General features: G+C 40.6%; 1 protein-coding gene across 1 annotated transcript in view; it reads right to left on the bottom strand.

The window, feature by feature from the left end:
* LOC126095773 (sodium channel protein para) overlaps positions 1–23,941 on the bottom strand; it is a 923,047-nt gene extending 899,106 nt beyond the window's left edge. The window contains exon 1 of the mRNA XM_049910580.1: positions 23,754–23,941. Coding sequence (XP_049766537.1) covers positions 23,754–23,900 — 147 coding nt within the window. The 5' untranslated portion in view covers positions 23,901–23,941. The remainder of the gene's footprint in view (positions 1–23,753) is intronic.
* Positions 23,942–24,588: the final 647 nt, after the last annotated feature.

The raw sequence follows: 24,588 nt of genomic DNA, 5'->3' as shown, positions 1-24,588 counted from the left end.
TGTAAACTGCCAATATATGAACTGGAAATGGAATGTCACAATTTTGACAGTGAACTGTGAATAAAAAGTTGCAATGCAGTTAAAACAGTTAGATTTGTGACACAGGAAAGCAAGTAAAAGAAGCCAAGTATTTACAAAACAGAACAGAACTAGGCATGCATTTAAGTATCAAGCACATGTCAGACATTAGTTGATTGGCTTTGTAATCAAGGAAGAATCTAATGAGGCAATTATAACAGATGACACTCATACATAGACTGGAAAACAAATTACTGCATTTACAGGATTTGCAGCCACAGATTGTAGTTATATAATTGTGGTTTCCCTATTATAAAAGATGAGCCCCACTCCATATTGCACACACTAACAAAACAAAAGGCACCAGTTTGGAGATTATCCAAAGACACTTTTCTGTTTTGAAAAATAGCCAAACAGTTTAAATTACACTATTATGATGTGAACTGATTATTTTCTGTTAAACAGTGTCATCTATTACAGACAAAAAGCTAAGCATTAAGCCGTTATGCAACAAGCAGGTGAACAGCTAATATTATTTCACTTGTTTGCACATGACAAGTAGTGGGGTTTTACTTTAACAAAATCTTACTTCTTTTTTCTTTTTCCTCCGTCCAAAATCCCCCTGCAATAATGAGAATTGGAAGGTCTCACAATCTGACAACACACATTTATTTTGTACAAAAAAGAGAGAGAGTGAGAGGTACAAAATAACAGGTATAACAAACAGTCAGCACACTGCAGTTAATATAACAACACCAATAAAAACAAAACACTTGAGAAACAACTTACATAATACTAGCAACATTGACAACAACAGAAAAGTCAAGGCAGAAAGGTAAAATACAACAATTTACAACATTAACTACGGCTGTCAGACAGTCATTCAATAAGACAAAGAATGAGTTATACAGATACACAGAGAAGGAGAGTGGGGCATAAGAAATGTCAGAAATTCTACATACATACAACTTTACAGGGTAGAAGAATTGGATGCATTATAGTTTTCCAGTTCATTTCTCCATTGTACTATGGCAGTGTATCATGCAATTGTTACCTTCTGTGTTTTCATAAAAAAAAAAAAAAAAAAAAACACAAAAAAACTGAGAGTTAACACAGAACAACACACAGAGAGTGTACTTCTATACATCGGTATGTGAAGAACTAATTTTGCTGTGGTGCATTTTTACAATTTTCCGCAACACACCTTTTGACATTTACGTGTTTTTGTATATTTACTTCCTTCTTTCCACTGTCCTCATTCTTGGCTCCCATCTCCAAAATGAAATATTGATTAGTAATATTGAAAACATTTTCCTGACAAAGTGTTAAACTTCATTCACAAATAGTTTGATCAAATCTAAACACCAAAGGGTAAAGTAAATAATTACTGTTACTGAGCTGTACTCTATCAGCATACATAAAAAGCCAATACTTACAAACTACAGAAACTGTGATGAAGATAAATGATCTCCAGTAAAATAAAACAAAGATGTAACTAGAATTTACACAACCAATGCCGTCTTCATTACAGTAAAAAAGAAAAAATATAACACGGCTGACACCAGAGACCAATAGCATAGAATAAACAAGAAAACTATTGGAATTCTGACTACACTGTGTTATCAAACATACATAATAATCATAGGGTCATTCCACATCAAGGGGACCAGGGGTCCCCACTCAACCATCTCCAAATCTAATGAAATTTGGCATGGAGGTTATATACGGTCTTTCGTGGCTACATACCAAACTTCAGTCCGGTATCTTCAGTGGTTGAATTCTTAGGGGATTTTAAAGAGGCTACTCACCTCCCCATTACGTACAAAGGTGCAAATGTGCCAACTTTGCTAGGCTTTTTTTAAATGGCTCTGAGCACTATGGGACTCAACTGCTGTGGTCATAAGTCCCCTAGAACTTAGAACTACTTAAACCTAACTAACCTAAGGACAGCACACAACACCCAGCCATCACGAGGCAGAGAAAATCCCTGACCCCGCCGGGAATCGAACCCGGGAACCCGGGCGTGGGAAGCGAGGTTCTAGCAAACATCTAGTCATTTTCTTTGATATACACAGACAAATTTTTATGCTGAATTACACCATGGCAAAAATTAGGGATTTAGCCTTACCTAAATATACATACAAGCCTCTAAAGTGGCCAAAAAATTCATCGCACCATTCTAAGAGCCATGGTTTGACCGGCCACTGCTACTGTTCATGTGAACCAATCACACTAAAACTTTGCAGAGTTATTTATATCTATGATGTCTATATATCGACCAAATTTAATTAACACTGGATGCCCAGATGAAAAGATATGCATCTGCAAAGTTGGTCAAACTTTTCTACTTGCAAATTTTAAGATATTTTTGAGGGGTAATATCTCAACTGTGTCTTCTTCAATCCTCTTTTCCTTTCTACAGCTAGAAAAAGCATGCTTTAAACTTTCAAAGAAATATTGTTTGATTTCTGGAGCTTTCAGTCTGACGAGTAAGCATATGTTTCAAAAGTTATTGTTTTAGCACTTCAAGAAGATTGAAAAGTCAAATATTTTGCTTATTAGTTCCATAAGTAATTATTTTTATTTGAGTGTATAAGTCAGTTTCAAACATTAATTTAACACATGACAAAAAAACAAGTATAGTACAAAACACAGCAAATTTGCAGAACAAAAATACTGAAGAGTCAGTTCCATTTTTGGTTAAGCTCTTTTACAATTTTGTCAATGACAGATAGGTAACTGTATATTGTCTTCTTGGTGATGATGATGATGATGGGGCTTCTAAAGTCATGAAGATATGTTACTCAGGAATCCTGCAGGTATCTTTAGCAGACAGCCAGTGGAAGGAATGGGCATGACCATGTGCGTGCATAAAACTGATGAGGATGTCTTGTTGTTCATGTGAAACTTCACACGTTTCCAATCCACCAAACATTGCCATCACAAGTAACATACTGTCCTGGTTGTATACTTGGAATTGAGACTGCTGGAATTCCTTCATCTGCTTTGAAGGTGTCAACTATGAATACTGTGGCATCATTGGAAAAACTGCTTGCTCTGTGCTGATTATAATTAATTGATTTTCTCTTGTTCCATATACTGTATGTCCCATGATAAACCTTGTGTCTTGATCTGGGTGGATTTTTTTCAAATTCTTCTTTTGGTACAGAATTTGAATAAATCATACAGTCAATATGTGGTTATCAAAGGCCCTCTGCAGACTAGCACAGGCCGCAAGTCCTTTTGCTGTTCCCTCAATGCCATCAGCAGGAAATGTAGCGTGGTTTGTTAAAAAAAAAATCCATTAGGCAGAGATGCCAAAATCCTTTTCATGCAGGCATAAATTGATGAAATTTTTGAAATTCTTATAGTGAGCAGCTGAATCATCACTAAAGTAATAAATGTTCTTAATGTCTTCAGTCTTTTGTCTTTAAATACACTATCAGCTTTATTTGAAAGGCATGGCATTATGACAAAACAGTCGCTGACCATATAAATGCTACTACTCTTGACATTCTTCGTCATCGAAATAGACACGAGATGGATGGAATGTGGCCTGTCTATTCTCCCAATGGAATCCTTGAACAGTGCCCTGAACAACAAATAAATAATTTTCAGCAAAATCTATCAATATAATTAATTCGTTTTCTGTAAGATTTCTTTTTAGTGCTTAAGATATAAATTTGACAGAAAGTGATGGCTTCAACAGTTATCTGGCAAGTCTCCAATGTCTCTCTGCCAGCATGGACCCATTGCTTGCATTCCATTGTTTCTTCAGGGTCATAGTCTTTAAAAGACACCAAGAAAAGCCTCTAGTCATATTTTCCCCGCACATTCCTCACAATGTTGGAGCATACAATTTTTTGATTCCAAACTGGATACAGTTTTTTTCATTAATTCCTTGTAGTCATCTTGAATGGATGTTGCTGAAGCCAACATTAATTTGACATTTTGATGAATTGCACATACACATACTGAATGTGATCCAGAAGCACCAGCTGTACTACAACATTCAGCCTGTGCTCACAAAATTTTGAGAAGCTTAGTTCATTTCCATGTTGCTTACAATAAGCAATGAACATTTCTTTAAGGTTACAAAGGAGTAGGCATTTCTCCTTGTGAATCTTTCCCGTTTATTCTTGCTGCAACACAGTCCTTTTCGCCTGGGCATAAATGAGAAAACTCATCTTCAAATAAAGTGAGGAAATTTAGTTTTATTTCATAAACAAACTTTTTCCCCTTCTGGGTTTGCAGGTGTTGCCAAAATACCATCTTTCATCTTTAGTTTCCTAACCTTCTTCACCATCTTAGTTGAAACAGCAAATTCTTTAGCCCTTTTTCAGTAGTGCAGCTATTTGGGGCCAGGGTGTAAATTTGAACTTTACTGCCACTGCTTAAAGACCAAAGTTTAATCTTAAGTTGTTCCAAGCTTTACACTTTCAGACCTTTGCACTTTATGTATCCCATTGAATCCCTTTCACTGACCCGTTGAAGCTTTAGTAGTGATTCTCCAAGTGATGATGATGAAGCACCAACACCATTAATGTCTTCAGTGGATGGTGATTCTTGCTTATCCTGGCGGGATGATTATATTCGGGCATTTCGTGTCTACATTTGGCACAAATCTTCTGACGGTTTTAAAAACTTCATTAGTCAGTAACTTCAACCTATCAGACATGACAGTGTTTACTGGTGTTCAAGCCTTCTTGGTTATGTGTTTTCCTTTACCAAATGGGTTGCAGAAATTCTGCAGCAATTGAAATTTTGTCGTCAACAAGGCATTCTCGTATGAACAAATTTGGACATCTTCAATAAAATCAAGCCCAGATCTACACTGAAGAAGCTCCTTGTCAATTGGTGACATTTCGTTAACTGATTGTTGTTCCCTTTTGCCATGATAGAATGGTGATGATTTCAGACAATATTCAGTGCTGTTTTTACATAAAATATACAAATTAGGCTATCAAAGCACATTGTTTTAATGCTTATCTTCAGCTACAACAATCATTACTGATTATTCAAACACTCAGTACTCAACACTACGACTGTACAGTGTCATCATCAAAGATTACACTGCACTAAAGACTGAAACTGTGTGAACTGCCAATAATGAAAGCAGCAACTGAAAGTGGTGATTCAGCAATGTATATCACTGCTGTGAGGAATTAGCCTTAAAAAACTATTTCCGCTTTAAAATACCAATGGAAACCGAGTGACAATGCATTGTAGGGTTGAAACCATCTAAATTAACATAGCATTCCCTTATGATCTTCTAGATTTTATTATCTTCAGGGCTCTTTCTGAGGTTTTAGTATATCTATATTCTTCACTGTAAAATAATGTAAAAGTACTTCTTATTTGCATAGTTATTTTCCCTAAACCACAGGAAAATCTTATACTGGTAGAAGACACTACAATCACACATTTTTTGATTTACAACTTCAAATTGTATTCATTTTTGTATTTATCAGTAATCCATTTTCCCTGATTTTGATGGGTATTCTTACCCATCAGTATGCGAGATCCAGAAATTAAACAATATAGCTTTGAAAGCTGAAAGAATGCTCTATCCAACTGTGGCAAGAAAAAAAGGGATTGAAGAAGGCACAGTTGAGATATTGCCCCCCCCCCCCCCCAAAAAAAAAAGAAAAAGTACCATAAAATTTGCAAGTGGAAAATTTTGGGCAACTTTGCAGATGCATACCTTTTCATCTGGGCAACCAGTGATAATTAAATTTGATTGACATATAGACATCATATGTAGGAATAGCCATCTGAAGTTTTTCGTGACTGGCTCACACAAAAAGTAGCAGTGGTCGGTCAAACCACGGCTCTCAGAATAGCATGACGAATTTTTTAGCCACTTTAGAGGCTTGTATCTGTATTTAGGTAAGGCTAAATCCCTAATTTTTGCCATGTGTGATTCAGCATAATAAGTTGTCTATATATATTAAAGCAAATGACCAAATGTTTGCTAGAACTTTTAAAAAAGCCTAGCAAAGTTGGCACATTTGCACCTTCGTACATGATGGGGAGTTGAGTAGCCTCTCTTTAAAATCCTCTAAGAATTCAACCACTCCAGATACTGGTCTGAAATTTAGAACATAACCATCAAAGATCATGTAGAACCCTCACACCAAATTTCATTAGATTTGGAGATGGTCAAGTGGGGACACTTTCTAATATTGGCCCCTTTGACGTGGAAAGACCCCACACACAAAACTTACCACTTGAGATTAACATCCACCATAAATCAGGAGGCAAACTGGGTGCAGGTTATAAAAATCACTTCAGCCTTTATACGTAATATAGATGAACCAGTGGGATATTAATGCCTGTTTGAAATATGAATTTCGGCTCTTATACACCAGAGTTGATCTATATTTTGTCACTATTTACTTAGGTCCAGAAGAAACATTCACTTAATTATTTGCTATTGCTGTTTACTGTTACCTTTTTTTAATACTTTACCAGCAAGAGTTTCAGAGTGGGGCCCACTTGCATTTTTCATAGATGACATATGATGTAAACACATAATATGCACCAATACTCTCCAGAGATATCTCCTTTAGGTTAATTTATAAAGAGAATGTGTGGTAGGTATGGAGTTAATATTGGCTACAATAATCAGACCGAAATTACAATGGCTGAATCAATCAAATGCACGATTCATATGTAATCATAATGTGCTTGTATTAGTTGTCAAGTAAAAGTTGTCAACAACAAATACAAACATTGGGCTTTGCTATGTATCAATATATCACCACAATCTTTATTCTGTAAGATCACACTTGAACCTGTTATACTATCCCATTCATCCTATTGCAACCCGAGAAGTACTGTTCATTTCTAAGACTCCTCTGTACTATCCCACAAATGCTGATGTCCCTGCAGGAGTGGCTCCCCTTTTTGCTGTTATTAAAGACAGGCATATAACTTTGATCCATACAGGTCAATTACTATGTGGTATAAGTCGGTAATCTACGATAATAGTTTTCTAAGATTTAATTATACACCAATTAACCATAAATAATAAAATGCACCACTGTCAAAAAATTAAATGAAAACACACAGCGATCACAGGAATTCGCCCACCTTAATTTAAAACCCGTTTCCTGGTGGAGAAACCAAATGAAAAGAAAATGGAATAAATGAAATAAAGACATTAATTAAGAATGGGTCACTTACATAATCATCAAGATACACTATCAGAGGGATGAAGCAGGAAAGTAAAGTTAAACGATATACAAATCAGCACTAAGGAGGGATTATTGCATTATCTGATATATAGGATACGCTTAATTACAATGCAAGACATAACGGAAGGCAGCGTGTCATAGACAGTTACAAGATAGGCCTACTACATGCAATATGGGAAGAGTATCAACTAAAAATACACAAAAAATTAAACGGATGGGACTTTACTTCATTTTTTCTGTAACTCCTTGTCATCTTTAATGTGATTTCTGTTAAGTGATGGTACGTGTGAACAGTCTACATTACTCTCCTACTTAGTAAAAAAAAAAAAGGTGTATACAATATTTTTAAAACCGATGAAATGATTTATATTTCTCTAAATATTTTTTAATTGCTTCCTCCTTCTTTATGATGCTCACAACTACTACAATGAAAACGATGGTTTGGGGCACATCATAAGTTACAATATCGGCGCCCTTTCAATTAGTACCGAACTTGAAAAAAGCTTCCTTTATAAAACGAATGGTATAAAACGAAAACTATAGTAGGCCTACATCGTCCTTGAGGCGGATCAAATTCTGTTTAAAGAAAACTTTTTCAATCCTAAATACAAGATACAGTAAGAAGATGTGCAACACGTGCACCAAATATTGTTATTGTTATTGACTCAGAGAACGAATATACATTAGACAAAAACAATTACCACACAGATTAATATCTGATTGCAAATACCTCACTAAATTACAAAATCCTACGTCAATCATGCGAAACAACAACCCTACGAATTGTTGAAAATACATTGTTGCTTCGTTTCCGTCTACATTGTAGCAAGCAAAGAATAAAACGCGAAGAGAGAAGGCACTACCATCGCCCAAAGGAAAAAGGTGTGAATTAGAGATGGGCAAACTGAAACACGTAACTGTTTCGAAACAAATGAAACAGTACAATGTAATGTTTCGATACGCTGTTTCGAAACAGTGAAACAGTTTGTGTTTTGTTATCTAATAAATCTACACATTTTATCATCTTGAATGTGTACTGTATAAGTATATATAAACACAAATGAGGTGCGCGAGCGCTAATCATATCACAGAAAGTATGAAACTATCACTTAGGTGTCTTGGTAGTTTCGTATTTCCTGCAGCAAATGCGCTGCTTTCGTGTCGTGTGACTTTCATACTTTTCAATTTTGTCTTTCAAGGTGTTTCTAACCGTTCCTATAAATTCACCATGCTTGCCAGCCCTTCCCGTTCACCATTACACTATCAGTGATATTTCAAACAGATTGCTTGCAATTATACCTACATCAAATTTATGTATATGTCTAATAACTGTCACTCTACGCCTTTTTTTATTCGAAATGTTGTAGGCTTACTTGCGTTTCGTAATATGATTACTGTACATGAACAGAGAAGCGTATGTTATAAAAAAGTGTAATTTAACTGAATTATTTTCACTTATTTATTATTTTGAATGTGAATAGTATGCGTTGTTTTGTTGTTTGGTTAGTGTTTATAAAGCAAATGTTACGCCATTTCGGAATAGGACAGTCAGCTAGAAACGAAGCTTTATTTTCGGATATCTTAAGCTTCATGCTATTGCTTGTCAAAAAGATTTCGACACTCTTTCGACACTCTTCACGAAGTGGTATGTTGTGTTTCAGTACCTGTGCCGAGCCCGAATCTCGCCCGACAGAGCGGAATGAAACATCACTGTTTCGATACAATTAGTCCGTTCCAAGCACAGGTGGACTGAAACAGCCTTATTTTGAAACAACGATACAGTTTCTGTGTCTGGCTCGAGATCGAATCTGGTCCGGTTATCCGAGACAGGAGCGGAATGAAACACCTCTGTTTCGAAACAGTGAACCACAGCCGTTCCGAAACACTGAAATAGTTCCACGTATCGATACACTGTATCGAAACATAGAAACAGTGGCCAAGTCTAGTGTGAATATTCCAACTTCGCACAACTTAACCTTACGGGTATATTTGACAGAAACTTAATACAGTAGTTAATGACATCTGTTCCCTGTGAACACGTAGTTTAAAAAGATGACAGTCGGATTTGGAAATAATTTCAAAAGTACAAATGTACGGAAAGTATCACCTCCGAAGTATCTTTAAGAGCCTCCTAAACGGTCAATGTTATTGTGCATTGTTATTTACGTTCTTAATAAAGTAGGGCAGTATTTGGTCAGTTTCGAGATTTTGGACAGCCAAGGAGATGGTGATATTCCAGTTGCTCTACTTCGTTGTTAAGCTGTAACGAAGCACGTGGCCAGCCGCACACGGAGCGACTCAACAGCAATTCGTCGACTTGTGTTGGTGAAGGTTCAGCAGCGGATTATTTTCTGAGAAGTCAAATAGGACTCCGCAAGCTTATTCTATAAGGTGCGTTCAAAAAGAACGAGCCTGTATGTTAGAAGTATTTACCCTGGCTGTTGAGACATAGCCGTACGTGCGGAATTGGTTAACATCGCATCCCCGGGAATTATATGAGAGAGCCATTCACCGCCTTGTGTCACAGTGGGACAAGTGTCTCACTCAGCCAGGGTCAATACTTCTAATATACAGGTAATGGTTTCTGTAATTATGCCTCCGGCTCGTTTCTTTTTGAACGTCTCTTATATACTGGGGCTCCGCAAACAGTGCGAGTGCAGAGTGACTTCTCAGTTAATCTTTTGCAACGTGTTACTATTCAGTATTCCAGCGACTCTGCAACCGTGTTACCAAGCGGTCTGCGTTGCATCGTGTCCTCGAACACAGCTGTGTATTAGTTTAATCTGAAGATGAACGTGCAGTATGCTAACATTAGCTTTGTACGAGAAGCTGAAAAAAAAAAAAATTTTATACAACTGCAATCTCCCAGGCTCTCGTAGGAGAGATTGGTAGTGAAAGCGGGGAGTGAAGTGGTGAAAGAATTTCATATTACATTTGTAGTGTAGTGCACATCTATTGTATAAAATAAAATTATCAGTAAGTTATGTAAGTGGAAACAAATGAACAGAAAATTGTAAATCATACCGATATTAATCTTATATGTCTTCTTTGTCATTCTGTAAAATTACAGTGTCATGTAGAAACAAAGAGTGAAAACCACAATTCTCCGATCGTGAAAGTACTAGTGATTTAACGAGCACAAACACACCATCACCAAAAAATGGTTCAAATGGCTCTGAGCACTATGGGACTCAACATCTTAGGTCATAAGTCCCCTAGAACTTAGAACTACTTAAGCCTAACTAAGGACATCACACACACCCATGCCCGAGGCAGGATTAGAACCTGCGACCGTAGCAGTCCCGCGGTTCCGGACTGCAGCGCCAGAACCGCTAGACCACCGCGGCCGGCACACCATCACCAAATTTTCATGTGTATACATCTCAAGATAGGTTTTTTTAAAAAAAAAAAACAAATCAACAGCACCAAATCCATGTAGCACTGTGTAGTTGTTCTATAAAAAGCTACGCATATCGAATCTGTTACAGGTTGGTTAATACACACGGCCTGCAGTTTGCATTTCTTTGGATACGGAATACAGACGAATCCAGAATCTTCTTCGTTTTCTTACTCGTGTGCAATAATAATAGAGAACCACATCTTGACCTGAGCTTGAATCGAAGCTCGACATGCCGAGTGTAACCAAAAGTGAATCAAAGCTCTACATGCCGAGTGTAACCGAAAGATGTTCGGGTGGGACAAACAATACTCCCTCTCCTCCCCGCTCGCATACAGCAATTGCTGTTTCTCATTTCTGAGTTGCCCCTTGGGCGGAACTACGTTGCCAGCTACTCGGCGATCAGTTGCCGATGTAGATCGCCTGGCCATTGCGTTCCGTTCCAGTCGCTACGTGTGCGGACGGTCTAACAGTGTGAGTAGCGTAAGACGTCACCCCTTATCTTTCCTGATCGAGTCATGGTACCGAAACAAGTTTTTCGGTAAATGATAATAAGTGTATGGGCACATAATTTTGTTGCATAGGGAATCGTTACAACACCTACCTCACCGAGGCACTGGCGTACTACGTATTTTTTGATTCCAACGATTAACTTTTTTAACGGTATTCGAAACGTCTTGATAAGACAAGTACAGTGATATAACGCTTGTTAAGTGATGATGTTGAACCTTTTCACAAAAGTATCCGGGAAGTACGCTAAAACTGAAAGGAAGGGAGACCGGAATGTTTATTACTAACTAACGATACCGTAAACCAGTTACTGTATTCATCTAGTGTTTCATAATGAGCGGCTTCCAACAAATTTTAAGCATAATTTTAACTCATTTATAAACTTTTTCTCGCTTACACGCTTAGCTTCAAATATTGAACACATCAACTTATTTGTAAAGTAATCAGGCTTTTGAAGCTGTTTAATACATGGGAGTTCATTTCTTTAAAAAATTGAGGGTTTACTGCTCAATTACTGTCCTGCTAACACCGCCACCCCTCCCCCCCACCCCCCCCCCCCCCCCCCCCACCCACCCATCAACCATGGACCTTGCCATTGGTGGGGAGACTGGCGTGCCTCGGCGACACAGATAGCCGTACCGTAGGTGCAACCACAATGGAGGGGTATCTTTTGAGAGGCCAGACAAACGTGTGGTTCCTGAAGAGGGGCAGCAGCCTTTTCAGTAGTTGCAGGGCCAACAGTCTGGATGATTGACTGATCTGGCCTTGTAACACTACTCAAAACGACCTTGCTGTGCTGGTACTGCGAACGGCTGAAAGCAAGGGGGAACTACAGCCGTAATTTTTCCCGAGGGCATGCAGCTTTACTGCACGGTTAAATGGTGATGGCATCCTCTGGGTAGAATATTCCGGAGGTAAAATAGTCCCCCATTCGGACCTCCGTGCTGGGACTACTCAGGAGGATGTTGTTATCAGGAGAAAGAAAACGCTTTCTAAGAACTGGAATGTCAGATCCCTTAATCGGGCAGGCAGGTTAGCAAATTTAAAAAGGGAAATGGATAGGTTAAAGTTAGATATAGTGGGAATCAGTGAAGTTCGGTGGCAGGAGGAACAAGACTTCTGGTCAGGTGAATACAGGGTTATAAACACAAAAGCAAATAGGGGTAATGCAGGAGTAGGTTTAATAATGAATAGGAAAATAGGAGTGCGGGTAAGCTACTACAAACAGCATAGTGAACGCATTATTGTGGCCAAGATAGACACGAAGCCCACACCTACTACAGTAGTACAAGTTTATATGCCAACTAGCTCTGCAGACGATGAAGAAATTGATGAAATGTATGATGAGATAAAAGAAATTGTTCAGGTAGTGAAGGGAGACGAAAATTTAATAGTTATGGGTAACTGGAATTCGACAGTAGGAAAAGGAAGAAAAGGAAACGTAGTAGGTGAATATGGATTGGGGCTAAGAAATGAAAGAGGAAGCCGCCTAGTAGAATTTTGCACAGAGCATAACTTAATCATAGCTAACACTTGGTTCAAGAATCATGAAAGATGGTTGTATACATGGAAGAAGCCTGGAGATACTAGAAGGTCTCAGATAGATTATATTATGGTAAGACAGAGATTCACGAACCAGGTTTTAAATTGTAAGACATTTCCAGGGGCAGATGTGGACTTTGACCACAATCTATTGGTTATGAACTGTAGATTAAAACTGAAGAAACTGCAAAAAGCTGGGAATTTGAGGAGATGGGAACTGGATAAACTGAAAGAACCAGAGGTTGTACAGAGTTTCAGGGAGAGCATTAGGGAACGATTGACAAGAATGGGGGAAAGAAATACAGTAGAAGAAGAATGGGTAGCTTTGAAAGATGAAATAGTGAAGGTAGCAGAGGATCAAGTAGGTAAAAAGACGAGGGCTAATAGAAATCCTTGGGTAACAGAAGAGATATTGAATTTAATTAATGAAAGGAGAAAATACAATAATGCAGTAAATGAAGCAAGCAAAAGGAATACAAACATCTCAAAAATGAGATCGACAGGAAGTGCAAAATGGCTAAGCAGGGATGGCTGGAGGGCAAAAGTAAGGATGTACAGGCGCATATCACTAGAGGTAAGATAGATACTGCCTACAGGAAAATTAAAGAGACCTTTGGAGAAAAGAGAACCACTTGTATGAATATCAAGAGCTCAGATGGAAACCCAGTGCTAAGAAAAGAAGGGAAGGCAGAAAGGTGGAAGGAGTATATAGAGGGTCTATACAGGGGCGATGTTCTTGAGGACAATATTATGGAAATGGAAGAGGAGGTAGATGAAGATGAAATGGGAGATATGATACTGCGTGAAGAGTTTGACAGAGCACTGAAAGACCTAAGTCGAAACAAGGCCCCCGGAGTAGATAACATTCCATTAGAACTACTGACAGCCTTGGGAGAGCCAGGCCTAACAAAACTCTACCATCTGGTGAGCAAGATGTATGAGACAGGTAAAATACCCTCAGACTTCAAGAAGAATACAATAATTTCAATCCCAAAGAAAGCAGGTGGTGAGAGATGTGAAAATTATCGAACTATTAGTTTAATAAGCCACGGTTGCAAAATATTAACACGAATTCTTTACAGACGAGTGGAAAAACTGGTAGAAGCCGACCTCGGCGAAGATCAATTTGGATTCCATAGAAATGTTGGAACACGTGTGGCAATACTGACCCTACTACTTTTCTTAGAAAATACATCAAGGAAAGGCAAACCTACGTTTCTAGCATGTGTAGACTTAGAGAAAGCTTTTGACAATGTTGACTGGAATACTCTCTTTCAAATTCTGAAGGTGGCCCTGGTAAAATACAGGGAGCGATAGGCTATTTACAATTGGTACAGAAACCAGATGACAGTTATAAGAGTCGATTGGCATGAAAGGGAAGCAGTGGTTGGGAATGGAGTGAGACAGGGTTGTAGCCTATTCCCGACGTTATTCAATCTGTATATTGAGCAAGCAGTAAAGGAAACAAAAGAAAAATTCGGAGTAGGAATTAAAATCCATGGAGAAGAAATAAAAACTTTGAGGTTCGCCGATGACATTGTAATTCTGTCAGAGACAGCAAAGGACCTGGAAGACCAGCTGAACGGAATGGACAGTGTCTTGAAAGGAGGATATAAGATGAACATCAACAAAAGCAAAACGAGGAAAATGGAATGTAGCAGAATGAAATCGGGTGATGCTGATGGAATTAGATTAGGAAATGAGACGCTTAAAGTAGTGAATGACTTTTCCTATTTGGGGAGCAAAATAACTGATGGTGATCGATGTAGAGAGGATATAAAATGTAGACTGGCAATGGCAAGGAAAGCGTTTCTGAAGAAGAGAAATTACTTAACATCGAGTATAGTTTTAAGTGTCAGGAAGTCGTTTCTGAAAGTATTTGTATGGAGTGTAGCCATTTATAGAAGTGCAACGTGGACGATAAACAGTTTAGACAAGAAGAGAATAGAAGCTTTCGAAATGTGGTGCTACAAAGAATGCTGAAGATTAGATGGGTAGATCACATAACTATTGAGGAAGTATTGAACAGAATTGGAGAGAAGAGAAATTTGTGGCACAACTTGACTAGAAGAAGGGATCGGTTGGTAGGGCATATTTTGAGGCATCAAGGGATCACCAATTTAGTATTGGAGGGCAGCGTGGAGGGTAAAAATCGTAGAGGGAGACCAAGAGATGAACACACTAAACAGATTCAGAAGAATGTATGTTGCAGTAGGTACTAGGAGATGAAGAAGCTTGCACAGGATAGAGTAGCATGGAGAGCTGCATCAAACCAGTCTCTGGACTGAAGACCACAACAACAACAAACACCGCCAGGCGGTGGTCTCATGGCACGCTCTCGTTTTATTCAGCGAGAAGCTAGGCCTATGCTACACATATATAATGTATTTCCTCTTGGCAATACTTTATATGACACAAATACAGTATAAGTTACGATATTTGTTAGCTACCAGAAAGGGCTTGGGGAAATTGTTTCATATGTGTATATGTCCTGATGTTCATAACAACTTTTTTACAAGCAGCTGCATTTCCGTCGCGTAGTTTTCGATTTGAGCCTGTCCTGTGACTTCTTATTTGTCTCCCCTGACATAAATACGTCGCTCTTCCATTCTACAAAATCAAAAAGGGCTCTGTCCACGGAAAAAGGAACTATTGGATTAAATTCTGAGTTTCCGAAAAGATTACTTGATGTGCCTGTGTCAAGAGATGCCCGAATGTTTATTAACGTAAAACAACTGTTACTGGAGAATTTTAATTACAGATACTTCTCGAAGCTATAATCAAATGGAATCACAAGTCAGGGAACGGAACATTTTAGTGGTAATGAGTTGGTGACTACCTGTCATCTACAAAATATGCACTTTTCTAAATAGAATATAGATTTGCACATCACTTAAGCATGTATTCAAACTGCTTCCCATCGACATCAAGGCACATTTGTTTTGGCTGTTCGAGAAATAGATGAACAGAGATGTATCATGGGTGACATTAGACGTATTCTGGGGCGATTCTTCGAGACGTGTCGTATGATGTGGTTTTGTCTCCATGGTAGTCTGCATCTATGAGTGCTGTCCACAGAAAGACACGAAGAGAAACCACATCGTGAGCCCGGTAGACTATTTTACTGCAGCGTTCCGTCCTATCCAACACCGTAATAGCTGATTCGGCAGCCTCACCTTTCAGTTGTTACACATTTCCCGGATACTTTTCAGAAAAGTTTCTACGCCAGCATTAGTAAGAATTATGTCGCTACACTTTGTCCTTTGAAGAGCGTACCAATAGCGTTAAAAATAGTAGATAGTTCGCTTAAGGTATCTTTGTCGATACAACAGTCGCCAAACTTAGATAGCGAAACCTGCTCCAACAACAGGCACCAGATACGCGCATCAGGCAAGAGGCGTGTCGCTATGGACTACCTACGTAACGTGATCCAGTGGTCTCCGAAACGGCATAAAGCTGCCCGCACAACGACTGCCAACTAGTGTTGTATTCCGTCTGCCTGCTTCGAACAGAAGCGCCGGCTTCTCTCTGCGCTGCAAACTTGGACTGCGTTTGGTACTCGTCTCTGGCTTGATTTCTCGTAGCAGTACTATTCAATCACGACATATTACACTTGGCCTTTATCGGAAACATCTGGTGACGTTACCATAAACAGCTACAGCGGCACTGTATATGCTTTCAGGTCAGCTGTGCACATACTACGTATAATGCCGATAACGCTCTGACTCACGATGATCAGGCCGAATCGCCCTTCCTCCCAGGTGCAAAAATACTTAGGTCGACTGGTAACATCTACATCATCGTGAGGTGCATGGCAGAGGGTACGTCGTCTCATTGTACCAGTTATAAGGGTATCGTCGTGTTCCATTCACGAATGGAACGCGGGAAGAATGATTGTTTGAATGCTTCTGTGCGTGCTGTAAATATTCTGATCTTATCCTCACGATCCGTATGCGAGCGATACGTAGGGGCTTCTTGTATATTCCTAGAGTAAATATTTAAAGCCGGTTGCTCAAATTTTATTAACAGACTTTCTCGGGATAGTTCTTCAAGAGTCTTCCAGTTCAGTTCCTTCAGTATCTGTGTGACACTATTCCACAGATTAAACAAATCTGTGACCATTCGTGCTGCCCTTCTCTGTATACGTTCAATATCCCCTGTTAGTTCTGTCTGATAGGGTCCCACACACTTGAACAATATTCTAGAACCAGTCGTACGAGTAATGGTAAACAATGTAAACAATCTCCTTTGTAGACTGATTGCACTTCCCCAGTGTTCTGTCAATAAACCGAAGTCTACCACCAGCTTCGCCGCGCGGGATTAGCCGAGCGGTCTCAGGCGCTGGAGTCATGGACTGTGCGGCTGGTCCCGGGGGAGGTTCGAGTCCTCCCTAGGGCATGGGTGTGTGTGTTTGTCCTTAGGATAATTTAGGTTAAGTAGTGTGTAAGCTTAGGGATTGATGACCTTAGCAGTTAAGTCCCATAAGATTTCACACACATTTGAACATTTTTTTTTTCTACCACCAGCTTCACCAGCGACTGAACCTATGTAATCATTACACTTCATATTCCTACAAAGTGTTACGCCCAGGTATTTGTATGAATTGGCCGATTCTAACAGTGACTCGTTGATATTATAGTCATAGCATAATAGCTTTTTCCATTTTGGAAGTGCAAAATTTTCCATTTCTGCACATGTAGAGCAAGTTGCCAATCTCTGCACCACTTTGAAATCTTATCAAGGTCTGACTGAATATTTATGCAGCTTCTTTAAGGTAGTACTTCATTACAGATAACTGAATCATCAGCAAGAAACCCGATTTTCCTAGTAATATTATCTGCAAGGTCATTAATATACAACATGAAAAGCAAGGGTCCCAACACACTTCCCTGGGACACACCGGAAGTTACTTCTACATCTGACGACGACTAATCATCCAATATAACATGCTGTGTCCTCCCTTCCAAAAAATCCTCAATCCAGTCACGAATTTCACTTGATACCCCATATGGCCGTACTTTTGACAATAAGCGTTGGTGCGGTACTGGGTCAAATGCTTTTCGGAAATCAAGAAATACTGCGTCTACCTGGTTGCCTTGATCCAAAGCTTTCAATATGTTAGGTGAGAAAAGTGTGAGTTGGGTTTCACACGATCGATGTTGGTTGACATTGAGGAGATCATTCTTTTCAAGATACCTCATTGTGTTTGAATTCATAATGTGCTGTAATGTTCTACAACAAATCGATGCCAAGGATATTGGACGGTAGTATCGTGGATCATTTCTTCTGCCCTTCTTGTAGACAGGCGTGACCTGTACTTTTTGCCAAAAACTGATCACGGTTTTTTGTTCGAGGGATCTACGTTTGATCATAGTTAGAAGAGAGGCTAACTCAGCGGCAAATTCGATGGACTTGGGCTTTATTTACTAACTTACGATATTTCACAGCGTTCATTCTTTGCGTAACCGAAACCAAACAGAAGACTGTTTTGTGCACTGTACCCTCAAGTTTTACAGAGCTTGTAGCTAGTGTTTATGTTTAAATATAAGGAACGGAACAACAACAGAATTATGTGCCCCTCTGTGTGCTACCATTTTCCAGAAGCCTCGTTGCTATATATTGAACCGTTTATGAAATACAATAAAACGGCGTTACGGTCTTACGCGACTCACCCCGTATATCCTGTGAGATATCACGATTTGCGAAGCAAAGGAAACATAACGCTTTTTTAGTTGCTGCGAAAAATAGTGTAGTGCAAATCTATTACTATGAGTATCTCTAGTCACATACAGTGATATTAATTTTGCTTTAACTTAAAAAACGAACAGATGAAGTTAGAAATGTTGCCTTAGTTTAGTAGCTCTTTCTGTGCTACCCATATTCTCAAGCAGAGAGAAATGGTTAATCAAAGCCTTAAATGTCACTGGTAAAATGATGCCGTCATAGGTTCCACGATGCCTCCAGCTGTAAAAAGAGCATTGAAATATGTGTTAAAATAATGCTACATACATTAACTTTGGTCAGCATTCCGAACTGTAAACATTACATGTTACATTCTTATAGCTTTGTAACGTAAGGATACGTAGTAAGAACTGGGAATTATATTATCCTAGGCTCCGTTCACGACTGTCCAAGAAAGCAGAGGAGTTTAGGAGACTTTCATGGTCCGTGTCATTGGTACTAAGGGAAGAAAACTACACTCATGCTCATAAATAAGGATAATTGCAGAATGTGGTGCCACACAACGTGGCACTACACAAAACTGGCGCTAACAGCATAGGCACATAGGGTACACGACACAGATCTGTAAGTCCACGGTATTGGTGATAAGTTGATTGGTTCAAATGGCTCTAAGTACTATGGGACTTAACATCTGAGGTCATCAGTCCCCTAGACTTTGAACTACTTAAACGTAACTAACCTAAGGACATCACACGCATCCATGCCCGAGGCAGGATTCGAACCTGCGACCGTAGCAAAGCGCGGTTACGGACTGAAGCGCCTAGAACCGCTCAGCCACAACGGCCGGCGGTGATAAGTTAAGAAAACCATCCTGAAATACATGTGTTACAAAACGCCACTGTTCCCTGCGCATGTACCCCGACATTAATATGGGATATGATCACCATGCAAACGTACACATGCTGCACAACGGGTTGGCATACTCTGGATCAGGTGGTCGAGCAGCTGCTGGAGTATAGCCTCTCATTCTTGCAGCAGTGCCTGTCGGAGCTCCTGAAGTGTCGTAGGGGTTTGAAGACGATACCTCAACCGAGAGCATCCCAAACGTGCTCGATGGGGTTTAGGTCTGGAGAACAGGCAGGCTACTCAATTCGCCGGATATCTCCTGTTTCAAGGTACTCCTCCACGATGGCAGCTCGGAGGCGCCGTGTGTTATCATCCATCAGGAGGAAGGTGGGACCCACTGCACCCCTGCAAAGGCGGGGATACTGGTGCAAAATGACGTCCCGATACATCTGACCTGTTACATTTCCTCTGTCAAAGACATTCAGGGGTGCACGTGCACCAATCATAATCCCACCCCACACCATCAAAACACAACATCCATACATGACCCTTTCAACGACATTACGGGTTTGGTATCTGGTTCCTGGTTCACGCCAGATGAAAACCCGGTGATAATCACTGTTCAGACTATACCTGGACTCGTCCGTGAATATAACCTAGGACCACTGTTCCAATGACCATGTACTGTGTTCTTGACACCAGGCTTTAAGGGCCCTCCTGTGACCAGGGGTCAGTGGAATGCACCATTAGCATGTCTAAAAGCGTCTGCACACTTACTCGCTGCACTGTACTCTGACATGCACCAAAACACCTCTGCATATGTGGACTGCTGCTAGCGCCACCGTGCGACGACCGCAGGTCAAATGCACTGCATTGTCATACCCCAAAGTGATTTAAACCCGCAAACCGCCCACCAGAGCGTTGTTTCACCATGTATCAGCATTGTCCTTAATTTATGAGCATGAGTAGTGGAAGTGCTTTTTATTTTTCTGTATCGTTGGAATAAGTTTACATATAAGCAATATTGTACGAAAACTTAAGGATGTGAAATGTCTGCCTCTCACGTTTCAAAGTCGTTATTGACAAAATATCAAGAACATTTCGCAATGTGGTGGTTTCAGTTATGGAGCAGTTATCTTCAGACTCCAACCGAGCACGCCGCATACCGGGACGCAAGGTGTTCATAAAGCACTATTTACAGTGTAATAACGCATTTTGAATCCGTGGTGTCACTGTGTGCTGCATACGTGATTGGAGTCTTAAAATGAAATGCTCCATAGTTGAAACAAGCTGCATTGCGAATTGTTCTTGTAATAGTGTCAATATTGGAATAAACGATAATATTAAGTCAGTTATGATCTTCGGTGACGGAATACCAGTTGCCCCAGCTAACGCAGTACTTGAGATCAGTTGGAATAATACTTCTCCGAATACAGGTGTCTTTTTTCTTTGTTGTTATTTAAGTCTCTCAAAAGGGAACAACGTACCTGCTCTTCAGCTGCTTAGTATATTAAAATTCAATGCGTTCAAAACAGGCACAAACAGTTGAAAAACATATAAATAATGTAATTAAATCTAGTTGGTGTGGATGTAAAGTGATGAGAGGAATGGAATCAGAAATGGAACTGAGGTAGGTGAGCGGAGCTGTTGTAAGAGGTGAGGTGGCGTTGGCATGGAGGAAGGATATCTAAGTGGGAGAAAAGGAACTGGGAGTGGTTTCAGGAATATGTGGCATTGACAAGTAGAGGGTCACACAGCAAAATGGATATTTTGTAGGACAGTTGTCACAAAAGGGGTTTTCTGTGGTGAGGATGAGATGTAGAGACTTGTTACGATAGAGGGGCCATCTCTATGTGGTCATTCAGCTGGAGGGTTTCTTACCTTGCGCTTGTAGATGTAGGTCCGATGTGATCAGTTACAGGTGTTACATTAGGGTGTTGTTTACGGATGTGATCGGATTTATAATACGGAGAGATTGGCAGATTTTGACGGTATAAGATCAGACAGTCGCTGCAGGCATTGCATATTTGAGAACGGTTTGTTTGAGGTTTCGGATCTGGAAGGTTCTACGTGATTTGTTGGACGATAATCGAATCAGATGTTGCCAGCATCATATTATGTACCCATTAAAACTGAAATAAGATAAACGAATATGTGAAATGTCTAAATACAAGGAAATTCCAGATGAAACTTGTAATTAAAAATGGAAGCACAAAGCTGTATCGCTTATCGACATAATGTTCTCCTCGTTTAATGGAAGTTCGCCAGCGCTTATAAACTGTCTGAACTCCCAGAAAAAAAGAGTTCGTTTGGAGGGGTGTGAGTAACCACAAGTGCACAAGATAGCGTACTTCTTCAGGATAACTAAACTTCTCCCAACCACTGACTCTCTAATTGTTGTGAACACACAAAAAGTGCTCCGGGAGGTTTGATGATTATCGTGAATATGGAAGCCAATCGAGGTTAATGCCTGTGTTTATCACAAGTGTGATACAGGGCATAGGAGGCGGATATTGTCGTTGTTTGCTACCTGAGCGGTCTGGATTAATTTTCTGCTGAGATGGCTACTAGGGTACACTTAAGACTTCCCACCTGGCGGACATTAGAGCGTTGAACAGTTTAAATCGTCTACTGAGATGTACAAGTATGAAAATATGTCTACCGGGTTTCTCTTTTATACCCACGAAGTCTCAGCGGACTGAGATGGAGTACATGCAGAAATGTTCGAAAATGACTTGTTGGTATTTATCTCCTGCACTTAGATGACTTGGAACACATTAAAAGTATGAAGCGCAATCTGTGTCTTACACGCGTTGTCCAGTGCGTCAACCAGTTTCACAAGAACGAGCACTGTAACAAGTCAATAATTTTGTTAGAGTGTTTGGCGTGAAAGACCATACCATATAGTTGAACACCTCAGATACATTTAACACTATCTTTGGAGTCGCATGGAGTAAAACAGCGGAGAATCACTTACCTGACTTAAATATACTCTAAGGGGGGAAAATGATGGAGCGCTAAGGAATTATCCAAATGCAACAGAAATTGGTAGATGTGATGTAGACGTACAGACAAACAAATGACTACAATTTCAGAAAAAAGTAAATGATTTGTTCAAGACAAAGAACTTTATAAATTGAGAAAGTCAATAACGTATTGGTCCACCTCTGGCAGTTATTCAAGCAATTATTCGGCTTGGCATTAATTGATAGTGTTGTACGGAGCGATATCGTGGCAGATTCTGTCCAAAGGGAGCGTTAGACAGTCAAAATCCCAAGCTGGTTGGAGGGACCTGACCATAATGCTCGTTTGGGGAGATATCTGACGACCCCTCTGGCAGAAGTAGGATTTGGCAAAGACAAGAAGTAGAAACTCTCGCCGTGTGGTGGCGGGCATTATCTTGCTGAAATGAAAGCCTATGATGGCTTTCCCTGAAGGGCAACAAAACGGGGGGAAGCATATCGTCGACGTACCGCTGTGCTAAGGGAGCCACGGATGGCGATCAAAGAACTGGCAACCTAGACCATCACTCGTGGGTGTCTGGTTGTGTGGCAGGCCAAAGTCAGGCTAGTATCCCACCGCTTTCGGGGACGTCTCCAGAAACGTCTTCGCTGGTCTTTCTACTCCAGTCAGTGAGACTGCAGGTCAAAGACATGTTTGGAGGCACCCTGGACAGGTTTGGGATACTAACCCGACTGTCGCCCGCCATACGCCCTGCAACCAAGAGTGATGGTGTAGGGTGCCATTTGATTTCATAGAGGAACCTCTATTGTTGTCATCAACGGCACCATTCATGGCAAGCCATCCTGGTCTTACATTTCAGCAAGATGATGTCCAACCCACACAGCGATAGTTTCTAGTGCTCAACTTCGTGCTTGGCAAACCATCCCTTGGCCAGCATGGTCGCCAGATCTCTCCTCAGTTGGGAACAGTTGGAGAATAATTGGCAGAGCCCTCCAACCAGCTCGGGATCTACGATCTAACACGCCAGTTGGACAAAATTGGCCACCATACCCCTGAGGAGGACATCCAACCATATTGTCAATCAATGGCAAGCCGAATAATTACTTGCATAAGGGCCAGGGGTAGAGCAAAGGGTTATTGACTTGCTCAGTTTGTGAAACACTTTCTCTTTAATAAATCATACAGTTTTTATAAAACTGTAATCATTTATTTGTCTGTACACGTGCATCACATCTACCGATTTCCGTCCCATTCCTTCGTGGTGCATCGTTATCTTTTTCCTCTTAGAGTGTATATGTGTCATTCGAGTACATCGGTGTAGCTGCGGGTAAGAAGCTAGTAATGGAACAAAAGGAAGCTAGTCTATTGTAATGTAGATGCCAACGACGACTCAAATACTGTTTTACGTGTTTTAGCACCTCGCTCAGCTTCACCACCCTGTAAGAAATGGGTTCAGTTGGATATAAGGAAAAAATTAGACACATATTACGAGAGGCAGCAGCATCGCGCATGACGTACGGAGAGTCTCCCGTACGTGGTGCTCCGCCGGCTGCGGGAGACGGAAGAGGGCCGTCCGGTACCTTGTAGATACTTACTTCTCCCTCAGCTCTCTTCTTTTCGAGCTCCTTCTGCTTGGCATACTCCTCGGCGATACGCGCCTCGATGGCGGCCAGCGACTCGCGGGTGAACGGACGGAACAAGCTGCGTTCTTCCTCTGATATGGACTCTAGGTCCTCGGACATGGTCCCAGGTGGCGCTGGCGGGGGCGGCTAACAGCAGTGGCGGCCCCGGGCGGGCTGTGGGGCGGCGGCGGCGGCGGCCGGCGGGGGCGGGCTGCGGGCGCGGCCGGCCGTCTCTGTCATGTCCACCCTCAGCCTGCAACAGCGCCACGGCGCGTCCGGGCGGCCGCTGCAACACACAGCGCGCATCCGTCACGCCTCCGCTCGCTGCAGCCTACTGTACGAGGCAAATCAAAGTCATAGAGGCAGCAACGACTTAGAATTCTCACTACACTGGACAAGAAATTAGTCAGCCCCAGGCATCACGCTAACATCGTGTTAACTACCGTTCCTCCTTGCTTAAATGCATGGTGGTTCCAAAAACGTACCAAGTACTTGTGAAGCCCTGACTCACCAAGCATTAAGGTATCTTTCCTGATCCCTCTAGAGTACGTGGTAGTTCCCATTACGACCAAGAGAGATCAGAAACTGATATCAAATATGGAGTGCCTCAAGGTTCTGTCTTGGGACCCCTTCTTTTCATGATTTCTGTTAATGATACACAGTATTGTTCTCCTAACTGTACAAAAATATTGTATGCAGATGACACATCAATAGTGTGTAAACACAAAGACTATGAGAGTCTGGGGGTACTGTGCAACAGTGTAACTAATGAAATAGTCAAGTATTTTAATGAAAGCCATCTAAATGT

The sequence above is a fragment of the Schistocerca cancellata genome, chromosome 8, assembly GCF_023864275.1.
Source record: "Schistocerca cancellata isolate TAMUIC-IGC-003103 chromosome 8, iqSchCanc2.1, whole genome shotgun sequence".
Classification (NCBI taxonomy): domain Eukaryota; kingdom Metazoa; phylum Arthropoda; class Insecta; order Orthoptera; family Acrididae; genus Schistocerca; species Schistocerca cancellata.
This window is presented reverse-complemented; position numbering and strand designations above follow the sequence as displayed.